Here is a 13630-nt window from a genome sequence, read left to right on the forward strand (position 1 = left end):
CTAAGCAGCATCCTACAAGAATGATATCACAATACCAACAAAAAACAATAGACTTCAACAACTGGTTTAGTTTCTGGTGTCTTTCCAATGGGATCTGGTATCTGTTGAAACCACACAAGAAAAAAGAAGAAATTCACCACAAAAGACCAGGAACCAGACTCCTCCCAAGCTAAATACATTTATTGCACAAAATCAATTCTCTTAGTGCCTCTGCTAAAACACAGCCTTTACAGAGTAAATCTACTATCTGTCTGCCTGGGATAACATGGTTGACAGACCTTGATGCTTTGCCAGAGCTGGCTTCCACCTGTCACCGCTGGGATTCCAGATCCTGGCCAAGGCTCTTACCTCCCCACTGTGCCTTTTTTAGGCTATGTCCCAAAGACAAATCTTCCAACATAAAAGATCTGTCAAAAAGCAAATTGAAGATCATGCTGCTTAACGCTAGGAACCTTAACCTGAAAATGCACTCACTAGAGGCTCTCCTCACACTGGAAGATGCAGATGTCTGTGTGGTCACAGAAACTTGGTTCAGGGCTGCGGAGAGCACCAGTGCCTTACCAGACTATGCTTCATACCACACATTCCGATCCCAAAATGAGGTCAGGAAGACTAAGGGTGGTGGAGTCTCTATATTCATTAAGGACAGGCACACCTACAGACTGGTTTGCCAACATGACACACTGGAATTACTCATACAGTTGGCAAGACACCCATACAAGTTATAGTCAGATATAGACACCCCCCCCAATGACTCAGGACACCCATTCCCCCTACAGGACCCTCCTTGACTCCATCAAGGTACCACCTAACACACTGATCCTTGGTGACTTCAACTACTCCACCACAGACTGGATTAACTATTCCTGCACTAGTGCACTCACAAAGATTCCTTGACCTCATCAATTCTAGCACACTAGAACAGTTTGTTTCAGCCTCCACAAGGGGAAATGACATTCTGGACTTGGTTCTCACCAACATGGGCGACCGCTGCACCACTCCCACAGTATGTTCTTCCCTGGTGAGATCAGATCATCGGTCTGTCTCATTCAAAGTTTCTGTCCCACCCAACCCCCTCCACCACCCCCAGCCATAACCAGGCTATAAAACTTCTCAAAAGCTGAGTACAACCTCCTAAGGGAGGGTATCAGTAGCTTCACACCACCATCCCCCCTCATAGGATGCAGACAACTATGCTGAACAGTAAACCAATGCAGTATACAAGCACCTGTACAACTGCATGGACTCAGCCATACCCAACAGAACTAAACCCTGCTCCTCAAGGAAACACAAAACCTGTCTGGTGGACATCCGCTATCAACAGGCTTTACAACAAAAGGATGAAACTGTTGTCCAAGGGTAAAAAGGAAAAAATTCCAAATTGGAAAAATTCCCTCCTCAGCCTTGACAAGCAAATTTGATCACTAGTGAAAACCTCTAAAGCCAATTATGAATTGAAACTAGCCTCCAAAACAAAGAAAAACTGGAAATACTTCTTCAGTTATGTCCAGAACCTCCATGGCAAAGTCCAGGTTTGTTCCAAATTAGTACTTAATGGTACCACTTGCACTGCTCCTACTGACTTAGCCAACCTGCTAGCAGACATGTTCAGCCCAAACTCACACCCTATCCCCTCAAAGGCCCATTCAACATTTTAGACACTTGCCCCGCACCTCACATTTCCTTAGATCAAGTGTTAAAGGTCCTATCAAAGGCAAAGAACACAGCTTCCATGGGACCTGATGGCACCCCAGGATGTATTCTGCACCATCTCCAACAAGAACTAGCTTGGTCATTGAGCACCCTATTCAACCACAGCCTAAGTACATGAACTGCCATTAACATCCCCTTGCACAAAGGTGGTGTCACTACTGACCCTGGAAACTAATGCCCCATTAGCTTGACAAGTCTGATCTGTAAAGCCATGGAGCGTATTATTATGGCTCTCATAAACAAGGACATAGGCAGTATTGCTATGGCTCTCATAAACAAGGACATAGGCAATCTCCAAGCACTTGACCCCACCCAGTTCAGATTCGTCTAAGGCAGATCTTGCCTGCTGAACCTGGTTGACTTCTTTGAGACGGTCACCAAGGCACTGGGATGAGGGAAAGTCATTATATGTACAGCTTACCTTGACTTGGCCAAGGCTTTTGACACAATTCCCCACTTGGGCATCATAGAAAAGCTAACACAACTTGGCATAAATATCTGTCTCATTAGGTGGGTGGCCAACTAGCACACAGATAGGACCCACAAGGTCAAAATAGGCGCCTCCACCTCCAACAGCAGACCTGTCACTAGTGGTGTTCCCCATGGATCTGTCTTGGGACTCCTACTGTTTGGCATCTACTTCTCAGAGGTCCAGGCAAAGACAAAAGGCCTGGGGCTGACAGTTTGTGGATGACTAAGTTGGGTGCTGACACTGACTCCCCAGATGATGTTAACATACTGTAAGAGGGTCTCACAGCAACAAATGACTGCTGCCAAAGTCATGGCCTTACATTAAATGCAAAGAAATGTATTATCGTACCATTCAGCAAAAACACAGCCCCTACTGATTACCACATCAACGGCAACCCCCTAACCTGTGGTGAGAGACTTGGGTACTCGGGTTGACAGCAATCTCACATTTGACCATCATGTAGCGGCAGTGGTCAGAAAAGCCTTTTACTTGGTTCATCTCGTAAGTAAAGGGATTGCATCCAGAAAAAAGGAGGTTACCACCTCTCTGTACTCCTCCCTCATTAGACCAATAATTGAGTACAACCCCTCATTTGGTATGTACCTCTCCAAAGATCTGCACCAACTGAAAAGGCCACAAAAATACCTCACAAAGAGAATCCGTGGCCTCAAACATCTGTCCTATGCGGACAGGCTCAAATCACTATAACTACTCGGTATCATACAGGTTGCTCAGAGGTGATCTGTGTCTCGCCTACAAGGCAATATAGGGATGCTCCATATCTGTGTCTAACTCTTCGTACATTACCCACTCAAAAGGCATAAATAATATGCAACATCAACGAAACCTGCTGGAGAGACAGGTTTGTCTCCCAGAGGCTGCCCCGTCTCTGGAATAGACTTCCCCATACATGTCAGGCAGAGTACCTCGCTGACCCTCTTCAAGCACAAACTTGATGAATGGATGGGAAACCACAAATTTGTCCCAGGAGTTCCACCCGTGTCCCTCACTGACAGTGCCCAGGTGCTGACTGCGGTTTCTTTTTTGGGGATAAACTCTTGGCTAGGCTTGTAAGGGCCCCAGGGGTCATTAGCCTAGTAACCTCCTATGATCAAAACAGCTGCATACAAATAAACTGAACATGGAGTAGCATTATTTCCTTTATATAATTAAGTTATACCTTCCTTAAAATTTTGTGACTTTGAACTATCACAGCAGGGTCATGCAAAATAACTAACAAGTAATAAACAATCATATGGAAAAGCATGCTCTGTAGTTTTTAAAGGCTGATAACAGGTGAGATGCCATATGAATGAGTTATCAAACCTGGTGGGAAACAAACAGGACACCTGGAAAAACAACTACAGCAAATATCTCATTTTACCTGCTGTTTCCATCAAGTCAAGCTCTGGACCATTGTAGTATGTGGGCAACATTCTAAATGCCGCCATGACCGTTCCCTCCTTTGAATAACATAATAGCAGATAAATGCTCAAGCACATCAACCTTCCATGTGGATGTGCATACTGTTTTTTGTTTTTACAATACAAAGGCAAGGACCTCTTCAACCCACATATCCCAATGCAGCAGCAGCAACAAAAAAACAAAACAAAAAAAAAATCTGATGAGTTTTTTTTTTACCTTACACTACCTTACCTTAAGGCTGTATAATAGTTGGGACAGGTTCTTCACTCTCTGACAAATCTAAAATCAAATAAACACAATTAAAATAGGCAATACATTTGTTGAAAAACAAACTTTTAAACAAACACATGCACTGCGTTTTGCTACATACACTAAGACTACACAAACCCCAGCTTAGAAAGAAGCCTTGCAAGCCAACACATGGAAGCTGATCACAGCATGCAACCCTCAACTTTCAGATGCTGAAGCAGAATCAAAGTATATCAAGGTTGGTTCTTCACATAAAATCACAGACATTTGATTCAATTGCTACAAGAATAATTCCACCAAGGACTATGAATCCAACAAAGGCCACAATTTTGAGATCATTTTTGTGACTGTTCTCCATTAATTAGGAAGCTTATTTAATTGTGTACTTATGAAAGTAACTTCTTTGTTTTGGATGACATCAAAGTTCGGGCTAAGCACAGCGGTAAGGATGTAAGGGGTTAATTAATGCAAGGGAAGTGTTGCTATCGTACTAGAAGAGATTTGCTGAAGCTTTTGCGAGCTCATGTAAGCAGCATTTTAAGCAGAGACATAGGCATCTCCATTATGCAATTTTATATTACATTGAATCAGATGCATCTGTTCTATGATCACGATTTAATTCCTTATACAGTGGAGGTGAGCCAGTCTAATTCAGGCTGTAACTGTTCCACTTAGTACTACTTTTTGTAAGGGCAACTTCTACCAAAGGATAAGATTAGATATTTCTTTCCATTTCAGACTTGCATGAAAGGGAGTTCCAAATGCAAAGTTAAAATAAGTCTGATTTCACTATTAATAAGGACCTTTAACAAATGTAAATATATGATTAAATGGTTTGAAATTGTTAGGGCTGAACACAGTATGTCAAGCCATAAAAAGTCAAGTAGATCTGGATTATACAGACTTAAACATGACTGCAATACACTTAAGTATACATAATGCTCATGACTCCATACAGCAAACGCTTGAGAATGCTACTGCTGTTGAGTTATGTAACATGTCTGAACACTGAGAACCATGCTATAACTGTTACTCATTGAAATAAGGCACTGAAAATACTGATAACAAAAAGACCTAGCACTTTGTACAGTCTACTCTAATTTAGGTCAGGTCATGGGGACCAATGCCTCAATCACCTCTTCTCCCATTCTAGTGCAGTAAACGTGCACTGCCAATAAAACTTATGTAAACAATCCCCACAAATAAAAGTGCAGCAACACTGATGAGCATGGATTAGAAGCGATTTCTGGTGCTGAGGACATTGTGTTGGAAAACACTTTATAACAACACCCCCCCCCTTCCAAAATGAAAAATAGGACAAGCTTTGAGGGGCTGAGATTTACCCCTCTGTGTCTTGCCTGGATTTATTCCCAGCTGCTGACATAGAATCTAAAGAGGCACTGCATAACAACATACTGTTACCCCACCACCTAACCCTGTGTCTTGGCAACATTTCAACTGTGCTACCCAAGGAAACAATAAATAATTCTTAATTATTCCTATTACGGGGTATTAAGAATACACTTAGAGTGGGGAGAGACATCATCTCAGTATGCAGTTCAACAGAATGCAATATTGCTACTGTTATCATCAACCCTCTTTTTTGCACATTTAATAGGGGTTGGGGTGTTGTTAAAACTGTCAGCTCATCTCTCAGCTCAGATTCAACTCCTTCCTCCTTCGACAATCATGCCTGTCAAAGGTTTTCTCTCTCAGAATCCATCCATCTCCTGGGTGGGCGTCATGATCGCCTCTTACCTTCTTCCTATTTCTCTCAAATCCTCTTTATTAAATTGTCTTCTGCTTTACTCCATACATGACCAAACCACCATAATCTTTTTTCCCCGACCTTCTTTGTGATTGGGAATACTTGCTTCTGCTCAGATGTCCTCATTTCTGCATCTGACCTACAATATGCAACCTATTACTTATCTCAAGACACTTCATTCCTATCATCTCAACCTTCCTCAGCTGTTTTGTTTTCACCGCCCTTGTTTCTGTGCTATAAAGATGAACTGATCACATTACTGTTTTGTACACCTTATTACTCATCTTTGGCATTCTTTTGTCATACACCACCACTAACACTCGAACAGCCGCTGTGAATCTAACTTTGACTTCATCATTCCAGTTTCCTTTCTTCTAAATCAGAGCTCCCAGATAAATTAAGCTGTTATCCTGTTGTACTACTTTCCATTCAATCTTAATTTTCAGCATCTTCCCTTTCTCCCCTCATGCTGGTATGACCACCGTCTTGTCTGCACGGTTTGTAATGCCATATATGATCTGCATACAACAGGTTTGCTGATCTGTTCGTCAACCATTTTGCTAATGTAGTCCAACAGCAGTGGAAGCAAGATACTCTGATAAACTATTACAGTTGTAGAGGGAAGCCTAGCTAACCAATGAAGATGTAAGAATTACGATGTCACAGAAGCAATATTTAAGTTACACAACAGTACAAGGAATTTTAGTGAGCTCAGAGCTGATCATCCCAGAGCGTTTAGACAAATAAAGTAAAGAATTTTAAATACTCCTGCAGCAGCATGTGATCAGAAAGATCAGAACTGACAACATCAATCTTTGTGTCATCAGCATACATGCTGAGCCATACATTTCCAGGAAAAGCATCATGTAAATATCAAACACTGGTTTGATCAAAGAACCCCAAGGGACTCCTCTAAAACTACTCTTCAGTTCCAAGGGAGAGAACTCTTAACCTTCACCTTGCAGTTCCCACCCCTATGCACCCTATTTACACAGACAATTAATTATGGATTAACCTGGACTTTGACATAGCCAATGAAACACAAAATCAAAGGACTTGGTGAAGTCAAGAAACATATCATCAACTAGAAGATCTTTATCTGAAGATAAAGTAAAATCATAATAAAAGTTTAACATATTAGTTAAAACAAGGATGTCTACGATAACTGCACACTGATCAACAGCTTAACTTCAGCTCTCCCAGTATGAAAACAAAAACTAAAAAAAAAAAAGGACTGCCCTGAAACTGTTTTTCAGTTACAGGCTAGTAAGTACACTGCTTGGATGCCAGAAAAGAAGACATGTGGATTACCAGAAAGAAAATCAAACAAAGGTAAAAAGAAAACACCAACTGGGAAGGGTTCTTTAGCCGTACAGTAAAAAGCAGTTTAAGCTTCGGCTTAGGTTCAAGAGATGGCTTCTAGTAATTTAGAAGAAAAAATAAATCAAATGCTCTCAGATGTGACTAAAATAAGTGAAACACTGAAGGAAAACATCAAATCAAATAAAAAAAAGCTGGAAAAAATAGAAGCAGCTTTAGTTAGCTGCTCAGATGAACTGTAAAAAATCAGAGGTTGAAATGAAGAACAAGATGGCTGAGTATGTGGACTCCCAAAAAGAGCCATTTCCAAAAATAGTAGAGTTAGAAGACTGAGCGAGCAAACAAAACCTGAGATTTTGTGTTGTGCAACAGAAACTGGCAGGAACACACTGTATTCATTTTATGAAAGCACAAATATGCAACTGGAGTGGTGTTCCACACCAGGATTTACTAAATTGAAATGGCATGTAATGTGTTTGTTTTTGTGTGTCTTTCGGCTTTTCCCGATTAGGGGTCGCCACAGCGTGTGTGCTCCAAAAATTACCATGAGAAAGCAGTCAAGGCCTACACTAGTAAAAATGCAATCAGTCCAGCAGAAAGAGTTGATCCTGACAAAATTGTGGCAGAAAGCAAAGTGTTAAAAACTGGAGAAAGCATACTGTAGAAAATGATATTCTCAGGCAAAAGAGAAGCAAATTTATCCCAGCAATCCGTGAATGTCAGGAGGCAAGTATGAGATTCAAACTACTGTATCCAAATGCCATCACATTCTATTTTCCTGGAGGATCAAAACCATTTTTTGATGCAAAACATAAGGATGAAATAAGTTTACCAAAGAAAAACTGAGCCAGTAAGCAAAAAGGCACACTGCTTCCCATTCTTCTGACAATAGAGTTCGTAGACAGACAGTCACTGAAACCCTTTACAATGCTGAGATGGTTTTGCTCTTTAGACATTCTTTCGTTCTATCACTAGCTATTTAGTTGATTTTTTTAAGGGGAGCTAAGCTGTTAAGGATGTTTAGAAATGTACTATTAAATTGGGTCACTGTATCAAGAGGTAGTGTGTGTGTAGTTCGACCACTTTACAAATGTTAGTACATTAAAGAAGGGCTGCTGCGCTTGAATTTAGTTAGGTTGTGGGTTATTTTAAAGTGATGATTTTGGAGATATGGGAATTATTTCTATAGGTATATGCTGTTAGATGGTTACTTAGGGTGCTAAGGAGGGTACCAGCTACAGTAAATTTACTTGGGACTGACACCAGGATCCAATTGAGTATTACAAGTACATAAACCAACTGTATTATCTTTATTTCCTTTTTTTTCCCCAAAAACATTTTTATTAAATTTTGTTAATAAACATGGACATAAAGTATTAAAAATAAACAATATAAAACATAACTACTTACACTATATACAAACGTCCATGATAAACATTTGTTTTAACCAAAAAGGTAATCGATATTTATCTAACAATCTCTCCAATTTTTGACAAGCTAGTCTTTTGTGTATTACATTTGATGATCTCTGATAAATAGTTTGCATTTCTTTTTTACATACAGATTTTGCTACTGAAATAAACTCAGTAAACGTCAGATCTTGCTTATTTTTCCAGTTCAATGTAATTATTTTTTGAGCAATAGCTAGAATTAACCAAAGAACAGGTACCTGATGTCTAGGAATTACACTTGGGGTAGGGGCATTGAATAATATCAAAGAGCTAGTAATCTGACAGTTATCAGACCACAGGGCTTTTGCAAAATGTCTAAAATCACTCCAGTATTGTGTGAAAGTTCTACATTTGATGAACATATGAACCCAGTTGGATTCAAGAATACCACCACACCTCCAGCATTTGCTTTCATTACTCTTGGTTATAAGGTCAATTCTGTGTGGAGTGTAAAAGCTTCTATGAATAAATCTCCAGGTATATAGTCTCCAATATAAAGATGATGAAGGGTTTTTTATTGAATTTAATAACTGTTCCTTATTATCGTTAGATAAAGGTTCATCATTAATCTTTATGGAGTAATTCCAAAAAGCCTGGTCAAAAGTAATAAAGTCTTCTCGTAGAATTTTATATACAGGTTATATGCTTAATTTATGTTCAATGTTCATCGAACTACACCATATGCATAGTTGGATCAATCTTGGTATAATATCAGTTTCCAGATTGGGAAATGTAATGAAAAAGGTGTTCTTTAGACTATAATTGTTGTCGATTATATTTTTGAAAATATAAAATATTTGGTTTACATCATGTGAGAAGTGGTTAAATTTCTTATTATATAAGCAATATTCATGGAGTATCCAAAATATTTTGTTAATTCCAAAGGTTTCCTTAAACTGGGTTTCTGAGTTCTCAGAGGAAGTTACATGTATTTCATGTAGTTGTTTCCAGTTAGAGGTGTATATGGATGAAATCCAGTGTAGTATTATGTTAATAACAGATTTGGAATATAACTCTATGTTGGGAAAGCCAATCCCATTACTGCCCCAGGCTCTAACATGCCATTTATAGGCTATTCTTGGTTTCTTTGGGAACCATAGAAAAAGTACAGTTTTGTACCTACCATAAATGTAGATGTTCGAGGATTCCCTTGCTGCAGTCCTGACAACTGGGTATAGTCCGCGTCCCAGTCGGCCCGAATACCAGACGCCGGTCATGGCAGACTGACGTCAGTACGTCAGGGTACTAATGCGCATGACCGACGTCATTTCCTCAGTCTTTTCTTGCCCCAGATGTCAGAAGACCCAAAAAGACAAGTCCCAAAAACAACCTGCACCAAAAAACATGTACAATATATACAGTAATATATACAAAAAATATAAGCATGTAAACTCTCCTACCCAACCACCCTGAAACACAGAGGGAAGGAGGGAGGACTGCAGCAAGGGAATCCTCGAACATCTACATTTATGGTAGGTACAAAACTGTACTAGCCTTCCCTTGCTGCAGTCCTGACAATTGGGTAGAATCCCAAAGCAGAGGTAAGGAGGCTGGCAAATTATAAAGTAGCAGGAGCTGACAACATGCCTTGTAAAACAGCTGTGGCAAAACCAGCTCTAGTCTTAGAGTATATAGGCAGGTGATAATGCCTAGAGAAAGTATGCACTGAACTCCAAGTAGCTGCCTCCAGAATATCCTTAGTTGCCACCCCTTAGAAATGCTGTTGAAGTGGCAGTAGCCCTAGTGGAATGAGGCCTAATCCCAGCTGGAACCTCTTTGCCATGATGGGAATAACAGAATGCAATGCAAAAGCCAATCCACCTAGAAATAGTTTGTTTTGACACAGGCTTGCCCTGTGAACTTAAAGCAAAAGAAACAAGTAACTGCTGAGACTGCCTAAAATCTTTAGTCCTGCTCAAATAATAACGCAATTGCCTGTGTACATCTAAAGTGTGTAAAATCTTTTCCCCTTTATTTTGAGGATCTGCAAAAAACGTAGGCAAATGAATAGTTTGGTTTAAAGCCACACTAGAAACCACCTTAGGCATAAAGGAAGGATTAGTACGTAATGATACCCTGTCCTTATGGAAAATCAAGAAGGGCTCTACTGCCATAAGGGCCTGCAACTCAGACACCCTTCTTGCAGAAGTAATAGCCAACAGAAAAGCAGTCTTCCATGACAAATATTTCAATTCAGCAGTAGCTGCAGGCTCAAAAGGTTGTAGAGTAAGTTTTTCCAACACAAAATTGAGATCCCAAGCAGGAGTAGGAGCTCTACGTGGGGGTCTTATATTCTTTGCCCCGCTAAGAAACTGCTTGAACAAAGGATGCGAAAACAAAGGTGGGTCACAATCATAGTGAGCTGAAATTGCTGCAGCATGAATCTTTATGGAAGAGAAAGACAAACCTTTGTCCAATAATTCAGTAAGATATTGAAGAGCCACACTCAAATTAGGCTCTGAAATCTCCAAATTCTTTGCTGTACTCCAAAATAAAAATCTCTTCCATTTTTCATGTGACACTCTCCTAGTACTAGGCCTTCTAGCTTCCATAATCACATTTAAAACTTGTTGAGGAAGCTGAGACCTACCATGCTTCAACACAGAATATGCCAAGCCGTGAGATGAAGAGATTGAAGCTTGACATTGAGCAGATGACCGTCCTTCTGAGATAACAGATGAGGAATCAGAGGTAAAGGCCATGGAGGCTTCTTTACAAGACTCCTTAGAAGTGGGTACCAGTGTTGCCGAGGCCAATCTGGAGCTATCAAAATCATCCTTGGCCTGTCCTGTCTGACCTTTAGTAATACCTTTGGAAGAAGAGGTAGAGGTGGAAAGGCATAGACATGAAGGTTTTTCCAACTGAAAGACAGAGCATCCACTTTCCAAGCTGTGTGATGAAACCCCTTTGTGCAATACTTTGGCAGCTGGTGGTTTAGTGGAGAAGCGAACAGATCTATGTCTGGAGTTCCCCATGACACTGTCAATGTCTGAAATACATGAAGATCCAGTTTCCACTCGTGGGGATCCATGATTTGTCTGCTTAATACATCTGCTAGGAGTTCTGTGCTCCTGGCAGAAACCTTGCCTGAAGAGTCAGTTGCAGGCTTAACGCAGTCTCCCATAAAATCATTGCTTGCCTGCATAGAGGATAAGAATGTGTTCCCCTTGCTTGTTGATGTACCACATGACAGTTGTGTTGTCTGTCAGAATCAACACCTGTCCTGGAAGAAGTAACTCCTTGAACGCCATCAATGCAAACTGGACTGCCAACATCTCCTTCATGTTGATATGTAGATGCTGTAGTCTGGCAGGCCACTTGTCTTGTATCCACTTTCCATTTAGATGAGCTCCCAAGCAGTGTCCGAGGCATCTGTCGTTAAAATCTGACTCGCCTCTGGCCGGGTCACAGAGAGTCCCTTGTTTAGGTGACATTCCTGAGCCCACCACAAGAATTCCTTTTGAAGGCAAGGTATTATTTGAATGACAGTGTCCAAATCTTGGCAGTGCTGTGTCCATACATTTTTGAGATACCATTGCAGCTTCCTCATATGCAGTTTGGCATTGGGAAGCACCAGAATACAAGATGCCATGAACCCTAATGCTTGAAGGACTGTCCTTGCAGTCAGCACGGACTGATGAGATAGTTGATGGAAGTAAAGTGACAGACTCTTTTGTTTGTCCGGGGTTAAAAAGGCCATCTGGGCTGCTGTATTCAGTCTCACACCCAGAAAGCACATGTCTTGAGAGGGTACTAGACTGGACTTTATTTCGTTCACAGAATACCCTAGGCATCTTAGCACTGCTATGACATATTCCAGATGCTGTAGAAGGTGTTCCTTGTCGTGAGCCAGAATCAGGCAGTCGTCCAAGTAAGGATAAATTTGAATGCCTTGAAGCCTGAAGTAAGCTATCACTGGAGCCAGAACCTTTGTGAATACTCTCGCCGCAGTAGATGAGCCATAGGCCAATGCAGAGAACTGATAGTGAAAATCTCCAGTTCGAAACCAAATACTTTCTGCAACTTAGCCTTATGGGCACATGAAGGTAAGCTTCCTTGAGATCCAAAGTTACCATCCAGTGATCCTTGCCCAGCAGAGGTAACAGTTGCTGTAACGTCAACATCTTGAACTTGGGAATGTCCAGATAAGTGTTGAGGATAGATAAATCCAAAATTGGTCTCCACGTGTTCCCCTTCTTTGGCACTAGGAACAGGCGAGAATAAACCAAGCCCCTTTCTGACACAGGGACTGGCTGAATAGCCCCTATCTGGAGTAACTGAGAAACTTGCTTGTGAGCCTCTTTTCTTTGTGGAGGAGGAACATCTGGCATGCCTGTGAAAGGGGCAGTGTGTGGAAATACAAGCTGTACCCATGATGAATGATATCCAGCACCCATCTGTCTTGAGTGACTAAAGCACAATTTTCTTTGAAAAGAGACAATCTTCCTCAAAGGAGCTGCCAGACGAGAGTCCACTGGCAGCTGAAAAGGCAGGTCATTGGTTCTGCTTACGAAAGGACTGACCCCTGCCCTCACCAGAAGTCTGAGCAGGTGAACTGTCTGATCTAGGCCTAAACGAACCTTGAGCCCTGCCCCTACCACGGCTAGACCTACCCCTAGACTGGGAACCATAAGCAGGATATGTCCACCCCTTAGCAGGCCAATTTCTACTAAACTTCGGAGGCTGCACCTGCAAAAAATCTTTAACAGTCTGCATAGACTTAGCTTTGTCCTCCATTTTCTTTAAAACTGCTTCCACAGGCGGTCCAAACAACACATCAGACTGTAAAGGAGCATCCAAAATCCTGGTCTTAACATGCTCAGCTAAATTCTGATCCTTCAACCATGCATGTCTGCGAAGAACAGAACTAGTAGCAGCCACCCTCGAGGAGGCCTGAACAGCATCAAAACCACACTGCAAAGAATGCTTACCCACTTGTTCAGACACATGAACCAAATCCAGCAATTCTTTACACTCAATACCTTCCGCCAAAGCATCCACCTTAGATTTCAATTGTGAAAGGAGATAATTCTGATATTTCAGCATATGAAATTGACAATTCAACGCCCTCATGGCTAGAGTGGAAGAAGTATATACTTTCTTACCCCACCTATCCAAAGCCCTTGCCTCTTTATCAGAGGGTACAGGATTTTTAACCACAGAAGCTTTAACACCTTTAGGCCCCTGAGAAACAGTTTCTGGGTCCGCCCTGGGACTCTTAAACAAATACTT

The 13630-nt window shown here is 41.2% G+C and overlaps 1 protein-coding gene across 1 annotated transcript in view; it reads right to left on the reverse strand.

Moving 5' to 3' along the window:
- ARHGEF18 (Rho/Rac guanine nucleotide exchange factor 18) overlaps window positions 1-13630 on the reverse strand; it is a 2448098-nt gene that overhangs the window by 133991 nt on the left and 2300477 nt on the right. Inside the window, exon 29 of the mRNA XM_044090748.1 lies at window positions 3842-3889. Coding sequence (XP_043946683.1) covers window positions 3842-3889 — 48 coding nt within the window. The remainder of the gene's footprint in view (window positions 1-3841; window positions 3890-13630) is intronic.

The sequence above is a fragment of the Protopterus annectens genome, chromosome 13.part0, assembly GCF_019279795.1.
Source record: "Protopterus annectens isolate FY-2018-M chromosome 13.part0, PAN1.0, whole genome shotgun sequence".
NCBI classification, from domain to species: domain Eukaryota; kingdom Metazoa; phylum Chordata; order Ceratodontiformes; family Protopteridae; genus Protopterus; species Protopterus annectens.